The 19,388-nt window shown below is 38.1% G+C and overlaps 1 protein-coding gene across 1 annotated transcript in view; it reads right to left on the reverse strand.

The window, feature by feature from the left end:
* Positions 1-19,388, reverse strand: part of MED12L (mediator complex subunit 12L) — a 322,651-nt gene that overhangs the window by 64,629 nt on the left and 238,634 nt on the right. Inside the window, exons 16-21 of the mRNA XM_021685957.1 lie at positions 13,309-13,456; positions 8,605-8,723; positions 7,802-7,945; positions 6,798-6,961; positions 3,743-3,874; positions 474-701 (exon numbers count right to left, since the gene is read on the reverse strand). Of these exons, the coding sequence (XP_021541632.1) occupies positions 474-701; positions 3,743-3,874; positions 6,798-6,961; positions 7,802-7,945; positions 8,605-8,723; positions 13,309-13,456 (935 nt within the window). The remainder of the gene's footprint in view (positions 1-473; positions 702-3,742; positions 3,875-6,797; positions 6,962-7,801; positions 7,946-8,604; positions 8,724-13,308; positions 13,457-19,388) is intronic.

The raw sequence follows: 19,388 nt of genomic DNA on the forward strand, positions 1-19,388 counted from the left end.
TATTTATTTAGAAAGAAAGAGTGAGCAGAAGCAGGGGGAGGGGCAGAGAGAGAGGGAGGAAGAGATTCTTAAGCAGGCTCAACGCTGAGCACGGACCCGATGCAGGGCTCGATCCCACAACCCTGAGATCATGACCTGAGCTGAAATCAAGTCAGAGGCCAAGCCCACTGAGCCACCCAGGTGCCTCTGATATAGGTCATTTTCATTTGGGTTTTTATTATTTTTTTTAAGTGGACAGACAACCTATAGTTTATATCTAAAGCATCTCATGCCAGAGCATTCAGCCAGGATGGCCTGTCAGGCTAAGGAAATCACTGTATAAAGCAGAGATCAATTCAGGAATAAATGGGGGGAACAAAAAGCAAACAACATGCAAATGTCAGCCCAGGCAATGACTAATGACATTAGTTTAAAAGTAACACCAAGGCAATGACTAGGTTGTTCGAAGTGAATTCCAGGGTAACCCAGCTCACCTTCCAGCATCCTGGTGGCCCATACATACATTCATGAGCGTATTACAGACGAAGCTGTAGCGATTGGCTGCATTGTCACTAAGGATCTTGCCCAGCATTGAGTAATTGATGCTACGAGCTGAAGGATTCTCAATAAAATCCATCATGAAGTCTGGATCCCATCGCAAGTTAGAATTTGCAGGCATCACATTATTATATATGGTTTGCTTAACTTTTGAACAGGCACTACTGAGGTTACAAGGAGAAAAGTTAAAAAAAAAAAAAAAAAAAAAAAACTAGAATAACTAGAAGGCTATTTCCTTTAAGGACAGGTTCAATGGCAGCAACTCTATGGAAATACATAACTAATGTATTCCTAAAGAAGAGTCCCAATAGGAGGTTTTCATTCCAACTTCGTAACAGTCTAGGAAATACTGGTCTGGCAGACAGGACTAAAGAAACCCACTAAATGACAGTAATTACAGCCTTCTCCGTTCTTTCTCGGCAGACACCTTATATAAAAAGGTGTCGGCTGTCCCTGAAGGGTGCAAGCGTGCAATCTGGATGACCAGTTCAAAAGGATGAACATTTCACAGCCCCCAGGGCTTTTAAACGTCTCCCGTTTTCCTGCCTTAACCCTTGTCAACCTTTCTACTCAACTTTTCATTCATTCTCACTTAGTAATAGTTCTTAATGTGTTTCACTTTCTCAGTAAAAAATGAAACAAAAACCAGCTTTGTTCTTTTGCTGGTTCCCTCCACCTCTCCATACACTGAGTGTCATTTTATTGAAACGGACTTTGGCAAATAGTAAAGCATTACCTCTTTTCCTACTTAATTCTACCAATTTATTCGTGTCTGTCTTAGAAACCAAAAGAATTCTGCTTTCCTCTCTTTAATTTTTTTAAGAGTCAGCGCCCACTTTTCTTTCAGTCTAGAGACTTCTCTTGAGTTGACTCTTGGCTACCTCCAGCCTGCACTGCATAATTTTTCTGAAATCTGTGCCTCGTGGTGAAGTCTCCTTACTCTTCATTTCTAGGCTTCCTATTTCATTTATTACACTCTTTCCAGACGAGCCCTTCCATGCTTTAATAAAACATTGGCTGCTTTCTAGGTCACTCTCAAATTCTGACCACTCTCTGCTGCAGACATATATGGAATTAAGGAAACAACTGAGACATTTTGTGTCTGAAATTGCCTGTACCTGAAAAAACCTGACAGAGTAATAAAAGCAACACATGCTTTTAGGCCAAAATGACTTATGTGCAAATCTAGGCTTCACCATTTATTAGATTATGATGAGGAACAATCACTTCTTGCTAGGAACAGTCATTTCTACTTCCTAAGGTTGTGGGGAGGATTAAAGATCTTCATGGAAAGAACCCAGCACAGTGCCTGGCACACAGCTGCCGCCCAATCACTGCAAGATGTATTTCCCCCCAACAGTCGCCTCACACAACTTTAGAGATGCTCTTTCAGATCTAGTTATTAGAACTGTCTTATTAGCATAATACTAGAAATCTCTCTGAGTCGCTAGCTTTTGTTTGACTGTTCTTCTTAATCCCGATCAACAAATAATGCCTGACTTCAGGGTTTCCAGAGAGCTGTGCTGGTCTGCCAGATCTTTAATTGAGCAAGCGTGAGCCAGGGCCCCTCCCTGTGATGTGACACCGTACTGACCCTCAGCTCACTGTTGGTCTCCTAAGCCTCCACACGCCCCGGGCACATTACTTGAATTCACTTACTGAACACACTTGCACTACCCGGCGGGAGCACTAGGGGTCAAACAGGCTACTGGGGCTTTCTCCGGAAGTTCACTATTTGGTTTCAAGAACCAAATCATGTATGAGAAAGCTCTCTGAAAACCGTAAACTGAAAATGAAAGCTGTCTGTAAAGTAAGAATGTATGGTATTATTACATCATTTCTGTGGAAAGATGTTTCCTAAGACCCACTCGAATGTTCTACAAGGGATTACTGGGAAACCTAGCTCATTTCATGATGACATACTCTCCCGTGTTTTTCCCCTATTGATACCATTGAAAATATCATGATTTTTTTGCCCCCGCCAGATGTAGCTTTCCTTCAGCAGGTTTTTTGCAGTGCCTGCTAGGAGCCAAACGTTCTTCAAGGTACCAGGATATGCCAGTGAAGAAAATAAAAGTTCCTCCTTTCACGAAGCTTACATTCCAGGAGGAAGCCAGACCATAAATACATATATAATTCACCCAGTGGTGGCAAGTGCTAAGGTTCAGAGAATGACAGAGAGTAGGGGGAAGAGGCTGCTATTGAAAACAGGATGGGCAGGGAGGTAGACCATAAATGTACTGTGGGGATGAATATGTTAGTAAGAGAAGGGAAGCATTACATGAATGGGAGCAGCAAGTGCCAAAGTCCCAAGATGGGAGTGTGCTTAGTGTGTATGAAGACCAGTAAGGAGGTCCATGTGGTTAGCCTGGCGTACACAGTGGGGAAGAGGGAAAAGAGTAGACTGCATTCAGTGGATCCTGAAGGCAGGTTAGGACTTTGAATTTTATTCTGTGTAGATAAGAAGCCACTAGAAATCTTCAAGTTATTCTTGTTTTAAAGGATGACTTTAGTAGGTATGCTGACAATATGCTAAAGAGAGTCAGGGGTGCGAGCAGAGAAATCAGTCAGGACTCTGCAATGGTCTAACCAAGAGATGGTGGTGGTGACAAAGCAATGATGAGCAGTCACATTCTACACAAACCTGGATGACAAAGCTCACGGAATTTAAGAACAAAGAACCCTAATTCTTTCCTTAGCTCCTTCTAGATGACAAATTTAATATGCAGTTATTATCGTCCCTTTCATAACCCCACCTACAATTAATAATCGAAATTTCCTCAAAATAACATTAAGTAAGTATGTGTTTTCTAGCACCTGTGTACTTGGGTAGTAATAGCAAGCGCTAAGATGCAGAGAATGACACCCACTCAGGGACACCATCTGAAATAGGATGGTCAAGGAAGCAGACAAGCAAAGGCGGTGAGAAAGTAAGCATTCAAACAGCAGTGAAACAATGTTTCAAGTGAGGTACTAGCAAGTGCAAAGTACAGAATATTTCAAGTTTATCTCAGAATTGCAATCATAGCTAAACATGCAGAGTAACTGGTAATAGGAGGTTAAAGTGACAATGAAAAACAATTCAATATGAATTCTGGCAGATATAATTATGATTAATTTTCATTATTAAAAAGTATGACAATATCAGTTGGGTCACTACCAAATATAGGCATAATCCTATTCCTGTTGATTTTCTTCTACCCACCTGAAGAGGTCTCCAAATTTACTTCTGAGGTGGCTACATGACACATAGAGATCGTAGAGGTAGGCTAAGATGCATCTCTCGGGGGAGGAACATTCTGAGGGGTTCACAACATGCTTTACCACACCACATAACCTAAGGGGGAAAAAATATGTGAAGAAATGACATGCATATTTTGCTAATATATATCTTATTATTTGAATCCTTTAGAGTGAGACTATGTGGGTGTATTACTTGGGTAAGAAAAAAGGTATCAGGTTTTTGATACTAATGATTATAGCAATAGTACATAATTGCATAAAATATCATTTTTCTGTTAGGATATTGAAAAACTAGATGATTTTTAAAAAGACTTGGGTAATATCATTAACAACAAGAAATGAATACAGAAGGTACATATGGAGAATCCATCAATGAATTTACTGTGACTAGAACACGAGGAACTCTGTCGTAGAGAATCTCTCTTCAGTAAAAAGATTCATAAATTCAGGCCATTTGCAAAGATTCTTAAGTCCACTCCTTTGGAAAAGAGCAAGTCTCTAAATCAGTAAATCTGGGAAATTCATTTTCAGGACCATGAGCTGGTCCTGGCAAAAACTTGATGAATTCATGATTTGAGGTCATATTCTCCTTGTTTATCCAAACCAGACACAAATTTTACTTTACCTTATGTAAGAAATTAACCCCCCCGCCTTTTTTTAATGACATTCTCTAGAAGTCTTTCAAAAAAGAAGTACTGTTACTGTTCCATTTATGTGCCCTTTTCCCCATAACGGAAGGATGGTCCCTTTGGCCACAGTTCACTCAACGAAAAGCTTCATATAACACACAAGAAAACACTGGTGGTCCATCCACCTATTTGTAACTCTGATTCCACTATTGCCATCTTGTATTCTGTTATAGGGTTCAGTAATATCACAATAGTGTCATCGATGACTCAGATTATTAAAGCTGAAAAGGGCTTTTAAAATCATCTGATTCACTTTCCTCATTTAAAAAAGACAGAGCTGAGGCTCAGACAGGTGAAATAACTTGCCCAAAGGCAAAAAGCTAATTAATAGCACATCCAAGAGGAGAGCTGAGGTCTCCCGACTCCCCATCCTCAGCTCTCTCCATTATTAAGGGGGTCGGGGAAACCAGGGAGAGCCTAGGCTGTCAAGGCCAAGAAGGACACTACAATCACAAATACCAGAGGTGGAAATGACAAGACAATAAAGAAATGACAATGTTGCATCCCAAGCCCTGTGAAATGATATCAGCAGACAGAGCCACCAGACAGCTGATAAAAGCTGTCAGTTACAGTAAAAGTATCCTGCAATTAAGAAGCAAAGTAGAGGATTCGATCTGTTAAATATACTAACAAAAACTCCACACATACTCTAAAAAGCAAGGAATTATGCTGTGATTAAAGTAAACAAACATTTACTGAGAGCTTGGTAGGCATCCATACCATAGCAGTGTTTCCTTGATTTTTTTTCACTTGTTAGAGATAAGAAAAACATTTTACACTGAGATCCAGTATATGCATTCAGTACAAAATAAAAATATAATATCAAATATGATTTTATGAACACTTAATAGATAATACATTTAAAATGTCAAAATAAATGATACTAAAATAAATTTCAAAATAACAAAAAAAATTTGTCAAAACCTATAATATTCACTTTATGACTAACTGATGGGTTTCCAAACACAGTTTAGAAAGCACAGTATAAATCAAGGTGCATGAATGTGCTCTTACGTAGAATGACTTTTAGCAATCTGGGAGATTTATTAGCTATGCAATGTTAAGTAGATCACTTCAACAAACACTTCATTTAAAAGGCCTGAGTCTCAGTTTCATGATTTGTAAATGGTACTCATTATGCAATTTTATAGGGTAGTTGAGGGCTATTAGGTGGTCCTATATTTCCTGAATTCTAAAATGTTTATTTTCAACCTTTTAAAAATATCTGGAATGTTTAAGATTTCATTTAATAGTTTGTGTGTACTATTAATGTGGTAGCATTTCCTTTTCCCCCAAAAAGCTTCTGCTAAATGGATGGCACCCCAGAATAGATGATAAATTGATTGCATGCGCTAGATTACAGAAAAAAAGTATTGTGGAACCACAGAACCCCATGTTTCTTTTAAATCCAGGAAGGAAAATGTCAGAAAAAGAGGTGTTGTTTTTGTTTTTGTTTTAATATATATAAAGCCCTAGAGAAAGAAGTCTGCAGTAGACAAAAAGGAGCTCCATACAGGTGTTCTGTCACTACATTTCTCTCGGCCCTGTAACCTCAGCCTCTAATGGGGATGATGTTAGGACTTGGTCCAACTTCATGAGTGACAGCAAAGAAAACTTCACCCTACAGTTCAAACAAACCAAAAAACAGACTAAGACACAAGAAAGTCATTTGTTCTAGATTAACTTTTGTCAAGTCGTATTTAGTTTCTAAAAGAAACGAAATTGAAGAAGCAAATAGGAAAATAACAATGTGTGCAAAGCTCATTTCGTCTTGACTATAAACTGGAATTACATCAATGAAGCAGCTGTGACATATTCATCATAAGCCATGGTTCAGGGTAGCAAATGATACAGTGTTGTAAATGACGGGCTTATGCTCATAGAAATTAGGGGCAGGCAAGGAAGGCCCCTCTATTTAGAGAACACACTTTTCCTGCTTACATCTTCTTCTCCGATAAATGTTTTCCGGCAAAAGTAGTCTTTAATTCTATCTTTCAAGTTGAAACAAACACCTGTCCTATTTTTCCTCTTAAAACCATTATGACAGGGTGCCTGGGTGGCTCAGTCGTTAAGCGTCTGCCTTCGGCTCAGGTCATGATCTCAGGGTCCTGGGATCGAGCCCCGCATCGGGCTCCCTGCTCCGCGGGAAGCCTGCTTCTCACTCTCCCCCCTGCTTGTGTTACCTCTCTCGCTGTCTCTCTCTCTCTCTCTCTCTCTCAAATAAATAAATAAAATCTTTAAAAAAAAAAAAAAAACCATTATGACATTCCATCACAAATTATACATAGACAACATGTGAAAAACAGTCATGATATTTTATATACCAACCCTTCAAACACCTGGGCTGTCTGATCAGGATTGAGGATGAGACAGCTATGGTACCGCCTGAGAACAGCCACGATGCACACACACAGTCCCGTTGTATAACTTCCTGCCAGGCTGGAGGATTTCAGGAGCAGTTCGGCTTCCACAACACTCAGTTCATTTAGCAGCTACAATGGAAGAAAAGATTGAATAAAAATGTAGCTGCCAAAAGGAATAGAAAAACATTTATTTTCACAAGCCACAGATACACTGAGTCATTCCAATACCATTTTATCTCACCCATTATCTGTCCCAGGACCATATGCATATACAACTACAGTGTGAGAAAACAAGCCCCAACGAATTAAACTGGTTTTTATTTTTAATCCTTTACCAAATTCTACAGTTTTGCCTCTGTCTAGACATCATGATACATACAATCAGAAAGTATCCAACACTGAAACAGCTACCAAAACTTGATGGCAGCCCAAAGTTCTAGACCAGATGATTTCAGATAATATCCCCACTTCTCACGTTTTCCTCTCTTTTCCTTTCTTTTCAAGAAAACAGAAGTTATTTATCATTATTTTCTTGTTATTAACAAAACAACTCCAATAAGAAACAGAAAACGAGTTTTATTTCTATTCACTAAAAGCAAGATAATAAATGAACTCAAGTATGTTTATAAGACATTTAATGGGACAAATCAAATTATAAGGTTTTATTTTTTGCTCTTAACCTAAAATATACTCTACAATAAATAATAAACTTTCACCTTTTCTTAGAACAAAAGACAAAAATAAATCCTCAAAACCCTCACATTTTTAAATAACTATTATATATTTTTGCACAATTATAATTATTTAATTGAAGATTATGAACATGGCTACAATTAAAATACTACTTGAATACTATTGATTCAGAATGTCTCTATTATTCAAAAATGCACTGGGTTGCTCATTTTAAATTATATGATGCCTAGCAGGTTTGCTTTCCTAAAATTGAGAGAAGCAAGGTCTCTTTGACACCTGTATTGCGAAGTCAATTAGTCCATTGATGTTTAGCGCTGGCTCCATAAGATCAAAGATAAGCTGAATATGGTGAGCCAAAGGGAGATGATAGGATGTTCCTGAAGCAAAGCTTGTGATTTGTTCCAGCACATTGTTAGAGATCTGGGCAACCAAAAACAAACAAAACTGAAAACAACTGTAAAATCAATATTCAAAATTATTTTAATTTTTTAAGAAATTTGAATTTATATATTCTACTTAGAAAAAAAGTTAAAACATATTTCCAAAGAAACCAAAACTATATACAAATCCAACAACTTTCTTACTACAACTATAATTTGAAGAAATAAGCCAAGTGGTCATTAAGATCTTAACCTATCTTAATGGTAGAACAACTACAAATGCTAATTAATTTCCAGATAACATCTATCTGAGAATCAGTGGATTTGTAAAACAACACAGATCTGGTTTTTGCTCATTTAGATAGTATTTTATTGTAGTCATCAACAGATTTCTCCCTTCCCATAGCAATGTAGGACCAAAATGTAATAACGTAACTATTGCATTAGGGACTATCTGACACAGTGTTGACTATTATCATAAGGCAAAAGTATGTGTGATAAAAATTAATTTCTCTGAAGAAGGCAACCTGATGCTTCAAACTGAACTACTCAATAGTTTGAGATGATTCCAAATTTCCAAATATGTTTTAAAAACATATCTATACAACCAAATAAGGCCAAAAACATATACTGCATGAAAGAAATTTTGAAGTAAATATGAATATCCCAAATGCATAACACATAGCTTTAAACAGCTACCTGAGACGTCACTTGATGCTGATCGAAATATGAAAGGAGCTGAAGTTTTGTGAATACAGTCTCTAGTGTCGGAAATGCTTCCTGTTTGTTCTTCCTGGCTTTTGGTCCTTCATCTCCAACTAAATAGACAGTGGATACATTACTTTCCATTTAATGGAAGCTCTTGACTTTTTCAGGGGATACTTGCTATTGAACTATAACATATATGGAGAAGTGCACAAACTATGAATTTCTGCAAAGTAAAGTCAAGTAATGAGACTCAAATCACAAAATCACATACCAGAAAACTAGATACCCCCTCGGGCTCCTTCTAGTCACCTCTCTGCCCCAGGGAATCAAGATCCTGACCTCTAAAGGCTTGGATGAGTATTGCCCACTTTGGAAACAAGGAGAGATACTTTTCACATCCGGCAGCTTTCACTCAACTATATGCTTCTGAGAATTGATCCACACTGTTGAGGCAATTTTAACTTGTTCTAAAATTAAGTAATTCCCATTCATGGATAGTATACTAACGTGTGATATACCACCATTTATTTATTCATTCTAGTGAGCAGTTTCCAGATTTTGACTATTAATGGGAAGTACCTCTATAAACATTTCTCACTAACTCTTAAAATACAATGATAAAAATGAAAGGGGAAAAAAAAAATCACCCAGGGTCACCCTGACAGAATAGAAACTTCACTGGCATCTTGTTAGGACATTCACCATGATATTTCTCCCAAACAGTTTAATATGTAAAAAAGGAAGTTTACCCAATTTTAAAGTTTTTTAGGGGTAGCAAGGATTAAATCGCTCCACATAATGGGAAAGTGCCACATTTTTCAATTTAGCATAAAGAAGTTTAAAGAAAATTCCAGAAAAAAAATATTATAAACACTACTTCTCCCCGGAGGATTCTAGTTCTTCTCAACAATTCAAAAAGAATCAGATCTGGTCTTAAATATCTTTAAATATATGCATTTATAAAGACAAATCTAAAAAAACCCAGAAAGGTCGGATTACATGATCTGTAAGATCATTTCTAACGCTCTGATTCTAAGTAGTCTAAGGCTACAGAGACAGGCGCTTCATCACTGATGTCCTATTTGGGAAAGTTTACTTTCAGAGAACAAAGGTCACTTTACAGATTTTTTTTTTCTATTAAAGACACAAATATTTCACTGAATGCAAAAAGATCTTGCTGAAGGCAAACGTAATGGTTTTAGAAAATAACATTAGAAGAGATTTTCTTCCAAATACAAGCAAGTGTAGTTTATAGGTGTAGGTGTGCACACACTAGGGTGTTTTATTTCCTAAAGCAAACAAACCTTGATAGGAGAGTACATAGAATTCAGAGGTGATGAGTAACAGAAGGTACAAGACTGTGCCCCTTGTGTTAACACCAAATCTAATGCAAAGAGTAAGAACTCAGAAGTTCATTAAACCTACTTGATTTTTTTTTTAAGATTTCATTTATTTATTTGACAGAAAGAGACACAGCGAGAGAGGAAACACAAGCGGGGGAGTGGGAGAGGGACAAGCAGGCTTCCTGCCGAGCAGGGAGCCCAACGTGGGGCTCGATCCCAGGACCCCGGGAACATGACCTGAGCCAAAGGCAGACGCTTAACCAACTGAGCCACCCAGGCACCCCAACCTACTTGATTTTCAATACCTATTCTCAAATTAAGTGTGGTCGTTTGCCTTCTTTTTAGCTGCTCACATGTAATAAGCATGCTTAAAATATCCAAGTTTTGAATATTTCATGAGCTAACATCATTGATCCCAAGGCTGAAAACTCACATCAATTGTCTTGGGTACAAAATGTTGTAAAAGTGAAGTTAACATATTTAATCAGTCCTTCCTGAGGCCAAAACAAATAAACAAGCAAAAAATAACACATTTGAGGAAGTACAGCCTGCATGAGAATTCACAAATTCACTTTTTTTGGTTTATGCTAAATAGGCTCTATGTTACTTACACGTAGCTAACTTCTTAAAACCTCATAGAATTGGAGTCTTGGCAATTGACATTCACTTTTACAAACATTTAAGAAATTAGTGGTGGTTCTCAATGGACTATTTTATTTTCATGGTATTTACATAAATAACAATGTAGTCGTAATCATTGATTTTCCTCATCTGTTTTATGTTAATTTGCTTTCATAATACATTCTATTGCTCTTTTCTTGCTTAATTTTGGTTTCCCTTTAAAAAAAAAATCTTTAAATCCTGGAAATTTTGGACTTTATTGTCATGGTAAACTTCATTAATGTTTAAAAAAAACAGTGACAACCAAAGATGACTGGCCAATGTAAATGGAAAATGAAGATTGACCATGCTCAACTGGGAAGTGTCATTTGAACTCCTACATAAGGCCTGGCTGATGTGAGAACACTTCTAATGAGTTCCTCAAAACCATACTTTTATATGTAGCCAGAAATCAAAGACACACTAACACAAGATCTGTTTCCCTTCCTTACCAGTCCTCCTCTTTGCTGAAACAGTGGGCAAATCACCATTAATCAGAAGTACAGCTAGCTAGCTTCTGGCGAGCATACTAGGTTTTAAGTAGTGACTCAAACTTTGACCATTTATCAGAGGACAGCTCACGACAGCCTAAATTAACATATTTCTGAAGGAGGAATTTTATCTAAAATGAGGGAAAGACAGGAGCACCTGGATGACTCAGTCGGCTGAGCATCCGACTCTTGGTTTCGGCTCAGGTCATGATCTCGGGGTTGTGGGATCAAGCCCCTGGGTGGGCTTCCCACTCAGGGTGCAGTCTGCTTGAGTTTCTCTCCCTCTGCCCCTCCCTCTGCTCATGCACACTCTCTCCAAAGTAAATAAATCTTTAAAAAGTAAAAAATAAAATGAGGGGAAGACAAAAATCCCCATTGCAAATATATCTCCACAGTGATGGTTTCACTGTTGATATCTCAAAAAGTAGCATGAAACAACAATGATTTTCTCTTTGTGAGATCATAAGCAAGAACTGCCTATTTAAGAGACTGGTACAGAGACAGGATAGACTGTATAAAGTCTGGCATTAAATACTCCTTGTGAAGGAAGGAAGTAGGCTCAACAAAAAGGGACACCGCACTGTTTCCTTCCCTTTCTGACCCCTCTAAGCCTTCCAAATTCCAAAATTCCATAAGATCGGGAAAGACTCTCTAAAATTAATTTTGATGAAATATGTTTCCCTGACCCTTCTAAAGAAGACAGTCGCCATCCGATTCCAAGTAAACAAAAAGAAGTTTCAAATCTCTTTGCTAGCTAGTTAGAGCGCTTCTAAATTCAACCTTCTACATGCAATCCATTTCCTCTTTTCTCTAAAGGAGAAAAACAGCAAAACAAGAGGATCAACAGTTTTTCTTAGAGCGGGTTCTTTGTTTCTGGGTTTTTGGGGGTTTTTTGTTTTTTTTTTTTTAAACCAAGCTCAAGAATGACAGGCCAACAACAACAAGGTTTCATTTCCCATCCACAACTCTTGGTTGCTCCCTCATGGCACCAGTGTGGTACAAGGTCCTTCAGTGGCCATGGAAGGGAGAGGAGTCAGGGAACTGCTGTAAATCACCTGAAGTAATTCTTTCATTATGTTCTAAAGACAGCTGCCTCAGACATCAGACACCTGCAACACCACATTCACACTCAAAAGCATACTGCCCTTGTACCTTGTTTCTGCATGTGCTCCCCCAGTGATGGAGAGGACACAGAGCCATTTGTATTAGTTCTCTCTGTACTTTCTCTAGGAAAGATCTAGTGCGGGCAACCTCTAAGTAAATCATCTGGTTAAAGACTAAAGACTGGAGGCCCTGTGAAGAGGTTCATAAAAACATATGTATTTTGCACTGGCCAACAAAGCAGGGTTCCTAGAGTGGTTTATGCCATGTGTAGGAAGAACACTGTTTGCATAGAGAAAATCCAAACTTTTCTTTTCTTTGGTTATTTATACAATAAAGAAATAAACACCAGTAATGGTAGTGAAGTATATAGAATGATATCATATTTTAAATCTTATGACTGCCTGATAAAATAAACTATCCTTAAAAAGGAGCAATTAGGCAAATGTGAAGTGGATAATTAAAGAATTCCAATTATGCAATGTGGTGACATAATATAAAGGCATAGCTTCACTGTAAAAAATCTATGTCAAGAGCACGGGAAAAGACTATTCCAAGTAAAGAAGGCATTACAGAACAAAGACCCAGTTTTCTTTTTTAGTCGAAATCATTTGGTGTTATGGGTAGCCACCACTACCTATTACAATTATTCTTCTGAATAAAGTAAGACAAGATCAGCAACTACACTATCATGATTTTCAATTATCGTGCAAATGTGAGTACACAGAGCAAACTACAAGCTTAAAAAAAAAAGATGGTAAAGAATTGAAGAAATGGAACTTTCCAAGACTAAGGGTTTTCCAACTCCTTCTTCAGTACTTCTTTATGCCTACTGTAGAAATTTTGGGAAGAATAAAAACAAAAGAGTAGAAAATTAGAATTACCTATATCTATCTATAGAACACGGTATTTTAATATAAGGATTACTATAAATAGAACCAAGGCCTTAAAATTTCAATATGCTTATTCATATTGCAATATGACAGTCATTCAGGAGAGGAAACACTCTGGTGAGTGTCATGTATGACTTTGATAAAGACCGGGCTAAGAGGAAGGGCAAAGGACAGCACAATGGGAGCAAATGCACTGAGGTTCTTTACCCCCCGTCTCTGTGGTGCTCTTCTTATTTAGGATTTTCAAAATATCTTTGGTAATCTTCTTCAACTGATGCCTCGCTTCGTCACGCTCTTTGCCCACTCCATAAAGAAGGATTGTGCGCTGGTTACATTCATGACTTGAAGATTCATCCTGAAAAGCAGAAAATACATTTTGAAACCCTGTCTGCAGGGGTGGGTTGCATTTCACATCCATGAAATGCACTAACCACAGCATCTTCATGCTGGCTTGCGCTGGTGGCATCCCACCCACCTTTCAATTCACCTCAACCTCCACTGGCAACACCCTTGTTTTTCCAGTTTGGAACTTGCTAAAGTAAAAAAAAAAAGTGTCAACTGACCTGAAGTCTTAATAGAAGCATTTGATGTGGGCGTACCCTCCAGAGTAAGTTTTGACTCTTGAAAACTTTTCATTGTTTAAAATTTGACATGGTATTAATGTCACATCATATTACATATTATCTAGTCATACTTCTTCCGTAAGGAAAATGTTATTTCTTAGCAAGCTTGGTTTTCTATATACGGCATCATTAAATACTAAATTTTTTTAAAAAATGATCTTGCTAGGATCCTCAAGTGCTTTGAGGAGAAAAATGTTCCATTGGCTTCCAACATGACTGTGTGAGGTGTATGCATATTTATTGCCAAATGACAAAACAATAAAGAGGGCAGGTCTCATTAGGTGTGAGGCAAATAGCTGGAAATGCAAACATGTTATACACCAACTTCCTCTACTGGACCACCTCCACCCCTGTTCCACAGACACAGTAAATTCAAGCACTATTTTTCCCACAAGGGAAAAGAAAATACTTAGTGACAGCATAACAAAAACACACACATACCGCTAAATAAATTCTATACTCTTCCATTTTCTTAGTAAAATTCCAAGCTCTAAGCCTCAGTACATCCCCTTTCCTTAGCTTTTTGTATATGTTTGCCCATGTTAGGCACTTACCCTTCCTAACAGTAACTAATTCTAAGGAGCTTGCATGAGCAAAGACTATCTCCCAGGGAAGACTAACTGTACTGTGTTCATAATGGCTACAAAAAAGGGCAAAAGCCTTGAGACTTGGAGAATTCCATGCTTGATTTGACTTACTTAAAAAACAAAACAAAACAAAAACTCTGCACTCTGCACAAAGTTGCATTTTGCTTTTATACTCTTGAAGTAAGAGCCTGTTTTCCTCTCTCAGCTTCTACCACTTTCCATCATTGGGTCTTTCTCACACACTTGCATTTAGGTCACCACTTTTCTTTGCACTGATTCCTTTTTTATTATACTCTCCCAAAAATATGCATTTGTATATCCTGACAATCCAACTTGCTACCCTGTGCAGAAATAATTAGTAACGTTTCAGGTGTTCAAATTTGCCTCTTAAGGGGAAAAAAAAAAAAAGCTAGGAGCAAGTCCCTTCTAGAAGTTGTAGTTACTTTGTATTCTGAATATCCAAATCTCCTCCAAGGTTTTAAAAGACAAGACCTAATCATAGGATAAAGTCAACACAGGTAGTGATTCCTACATTTTGTTGCACACCTGCATGATCTGAGCAGCTTATTAATCTCCAATTTTTGTTGCCATTATAGACAATTACTGATATATTTCTTTTTTGTCTAGTGGGATGTGTACATGTGAGCCCTGGAAGGGAACAGGAGGACACTGAGAAAACTGTACAAAACTTAGGCAGGGGGCGCCTGGGTGGCTCAGTCGGGTAAGCATCTGCCTTCGGCTCAGGTCATGATCTCAGGGTCCTGGGACGGAGCCCTGCGTCAGGCTCACTGCTCAGCGGGAAGCCTGCTTCTGTCTCTCCCTCTGCCCTTCCCCCCCCCCACTGGTATGTTCCCTCTCTCTCTTTCCCTCTCAAATAAGTAAAATCTAAAAACAAACCAAGCAACCAACCTCAGGCAGTGCCAGTCATGTGCCCTGGCAACTTTTTTCAGTTAAGGTACCTGGCAAATAGTTCTAATGTAAACTTTTGTGTGACAAGTGATGGAAAGATGTCAGCAAAGTTACTGAACACCTGCTATTAGAATATCTACTTGGGGGAAGACAAGATGCTAGGAAGCCTGAGAAAATACAAGGATGAATGGTCCCTGTCCTCAAGGAGCACAGATTCAGGGTCATAAAAGTAGCGTTTGCAGAGCTCGTCACACACACACAGATACTACGGCTCCACCTGTACCAGTAACAGTCCACGCTCAGGGTAAGAGCAAGATGTGACTCAATTCAGGTAGTGCCATCTGCTGACTCCATGGTCCTTTGAGTCCTTCTGACCTAATGAGCCTCTCTGGGCCTCAGATTCTTCCCCTGATAAATGGGCTGATACCACCTTCCTTTTGAGATTTTTGTCAGAATAACGGAGACGAAGTATGTAAAACACTTAGCAGCAGATCAGACACAGAACCCACTGCAGTCCACTCAATTTCTACAGTTCCACTTCTCACTCGCACGCACCCCAGATCCACATTGTCCTGCATTACTCAACATTTCCTCAAGACGCTGGGGTACTTCCTTCCTTTGCTGTTGCTCTCCCAGCCACCTAAAATACTCTCAACAGGCTGCCCCTGACACGTGTAAGTGCTGTGCACAATTACAGCATCAGGTCCCTCACTGTCACCTCAGTTGAGTGAAAGCCCTCAGCACAGGAGGAGTAGGGAGGGGAGGAGAGCCTTTGGAGCACTCGCCACAGTGTAATCCACCCATTTTCGAGCTATTTCTTTAATGTCTGTCGTCCCTGCTACACAGTCACTTTTGTGAGGGAGAACCCACAGGTCCGTTTTATTCACATTTATATTCTCCTTAGATGGCACTAATTAGGTACTTAATATATGCTGTTAGGGATAAGAGTAATATATTCTCTTTGGGAGGGACGGGAGAACCAACAGAGCAGAGATATGAAAGAGATAAATAAGCCATCAAATGATGTACAAATAGTCTCCATAATTAATAAGATGAATGGACAAGTGATGGTCATGGAAGTCAGAAAGGGGATATGTAACAATGGGGGCCATCAACAGTGTCAAATTCAGTAAAAAATCACAATGGATGTTGTCTCACACTTACTAGTTGGGCATGAAGCTTGATAAGTGGGAGAGGAAAGATATATTAGGATAACCAATGGCAAACTCTTGTGCCAAAGATATGTTTCAAATAAAGGAGTCTCCATGAAGGAAATCCAGATTGGGGGGTAGATAACTGATGATGGAGGTAGGAAACCATGGCTGCTTGTTTGGATTAACTTGGAAAGAAAGAGAGGGACAACTTTCTACTTAAACACAGGGGAGAAAGAAAACTGGTGAAAATACTACAGGGAAATTTGGAGATAAAAAAATAAGGAACTTGAAGAATCTTTTGTCAGTTCATTGGCTCTGATTTGCTCAGGGAGTGGGGCTAGAAGCAAAGTGAAGAGTTGAGAGTGAAGGGATGAAATTAAAAAGCAAGAGCAACATGCTTTTAACTGCAAAAGAACCACCTATCAGCCTTTACATGGGGCCTTAAGACCATATTTGTGTCTGATAATTAATATTTTTAGGTAAATAGTGATAGCTGTTACTGGTCTTCAAAGAGAAAAGGCAGAGATAGTTTAAAAGCAACTGTTTTTCATTAGCCTACAAGATTTATTTATATCAACTTTTAGTACTTGTCAAAAATATGTCTTCAAATAGCAATTCATACTATATGAGAACAAGGTCAACCTTTGAAAATGGACCAAATATTTCCAAAGGTATCAGTGAGTTCTGCTCTTTCAACTAGGTATTAAAAACCCTCAAGTTGCATAGTGGTAAGTAATATCAATGACGGGAGATCGGTACCAAAGAATTACTTTATTATTTATACCCTGAAGGACACACTTGTTGGACAGGAAAAAGAATCAACTGGAGAGTCCATAGAAGTCTAGCAACCCCTCTCATGCCAGCCCACTGTTGTGCTTAGGTTGGACAGGTCATCTCACCTATAAACTAATTTCTGAAAATCTTATCCTCAGGATCAATTTCTCTTCTTCTCCAGATAGTATCTGATGCTCACAAAGACTTAAGTGATCAAGAAACTAGGAGGATATATGTCCAAAAGCCCTAGAAGGCTTGTAGTACTACAGAAATTAAAATAGGTCTCTTGAGCCAAATACCCTTAGAAGGAAGAACTGGAGTTAATTGAATGAAATGAAATCTCCTCTAAGTCATCATCAAAACATAAGTGATTAGAAACGTTGCCAAAACATGCGTGTGTTCATAAGATGTGATAACAGAGGTGAGATGATCACAGATGCATAGTCTCCTTTTACCTCATTCATACTTCCTGGTATTTCTACAGTGTCCCAATAATCGTAGAATTTTAAAATAAATTAATGATCTTTTTAAAAAGAGATAAAAAAAGAATCCTATTCTAGATGTGCTTCCTTTTCTTCCAAACACTAAGAAAAAATAGATGAAGTAAATGCAATGGTCCTTCTAATAAAACAAAACATAGCATTTCATGCATCCCCAACACTCTATAATTGTGTGTTTCAATATCCAAATGCAAACCCAGCATACATCACGAAATAAACTGCACAGAGCACCCTACTCCAACTCCCAGAAAAGTAGTAAAAACCACGTTTTAAGAGGTCCCTGGGAGGTGCAGTCTGTTAAGCATTCAATTCTTGGTTTTCGGTTCAAGTCGTGATCTTAAGGTCGTGATATGGAGCCCGTGTGGGGCTCCACACTCACTCAGCACTGAGTGTGCTTAACACTCTCTCTCTCTCCCTCCCTCTGCCCAGGATGTGCAGGCTCTCTCTCTTAAATAAATAAATAAATCTTTTAAAAAAAAATACTTTTTAAAAACAATGAGGTTATTTACATTAAAATTGTATGTTAATCTATTAAAATGAAAAAACTGTTAAAAGAGGCCTTCAAATTATTTCTTTCAGATATGTCACTTTATTCTGTTTAGAATAAATTAACTTCAAATAAATGTTACATGAGTGATAAGCCTTGGGCAGAGGTGTAAGAAGGGAGTGACGTGCATGGGGAGGCCGTGTCGGGGGAACAAGAAATTAGCAGCTTCTTCTCATTCATTACTCTACCTGAAATGGAGTAACTTCTTTAAATCCAGAAAAATAGGAGATTCCTTTCATTAGATTTATATAGGAAATTTTTGTTCTACAATAGCTTATAGCCCATGGTATGGCTGAAATGACAACACACACACACACACACACACACACACACACACATTCTCTGCTTTCAAAAGCAAAACAATCAAGCCAAGAATGACAAATAATTGGATCAACATAGCATTCTCTTTTGCTAAATACCCCAAACCCAAGACTTCTCACTTGTGCAGTCTAATATATAACCTAAATTTCTATACTCTTAATAGGTGAAACCACTAGATTATGTAAGAACTGCCTTAAATGTATGTGTTCAATCAAAACATCCACTAAGGTCAAAATGACCACGTTTTGAAACCATAACATATTAGAACTAAAATAGCCTGAGACCTAATCAAATGTCTCAATTACATCTCCACACTCTGGCTGTAATCTGGTTCCACAAGGACCACCAGATCCTACATTACAGGACATGGCTCTCTTGAGTACAGAGTAATCCCATTTGAAGTAAATATTTTTCAGATAAGCAGACTACCATTAATAGATGTGGCAAAATAAATAAACCAATTAAACCACTTACATGTAAAAATTCTGGGGTATACATTCATTTTCTAAGTCATCTCAGTCATAGAAATTAACCAAATCAAAATTAGTCCTGTTTCCAATGGTAATACATACAATTACAAACTGCATGTGCTGTTCTTATGAGACTGAAGTGCACAACTTGATCTACTTCTATTTGTACGATAATATACATGACCCTTGAAAAACACAGGTTTGAATTTTGTGGGTCCACTTACATGCAGATTTTATCAATAAATACAGTAAGTACTATGAATGTATTTTCTCTTCCTTAAGATATTCTTAGTAATACTTTTTCTCTAGCTTATTTCATTATAATACAGTATATAACATACCAAATATAGGTTAATCAACTGCTTATATTATCAATAAGGCTTCCATCAAGAGTGGGCTACT

This window comes from Neomonachus schauinslandi, chromosome 1, assembly GCF_002201575.2.
Source record: "Neomonachus schauinslandi chromosome 1, ASM220157v2, whole genome shotgun sequence".
Taxonomy (NCBI): domain Eukaryota; kingdom Metazoa; phylum Chordata; class Mammalia; order Carnivora; family Phocidae; genus Neomonachus; species Neomonachus schauinslandi.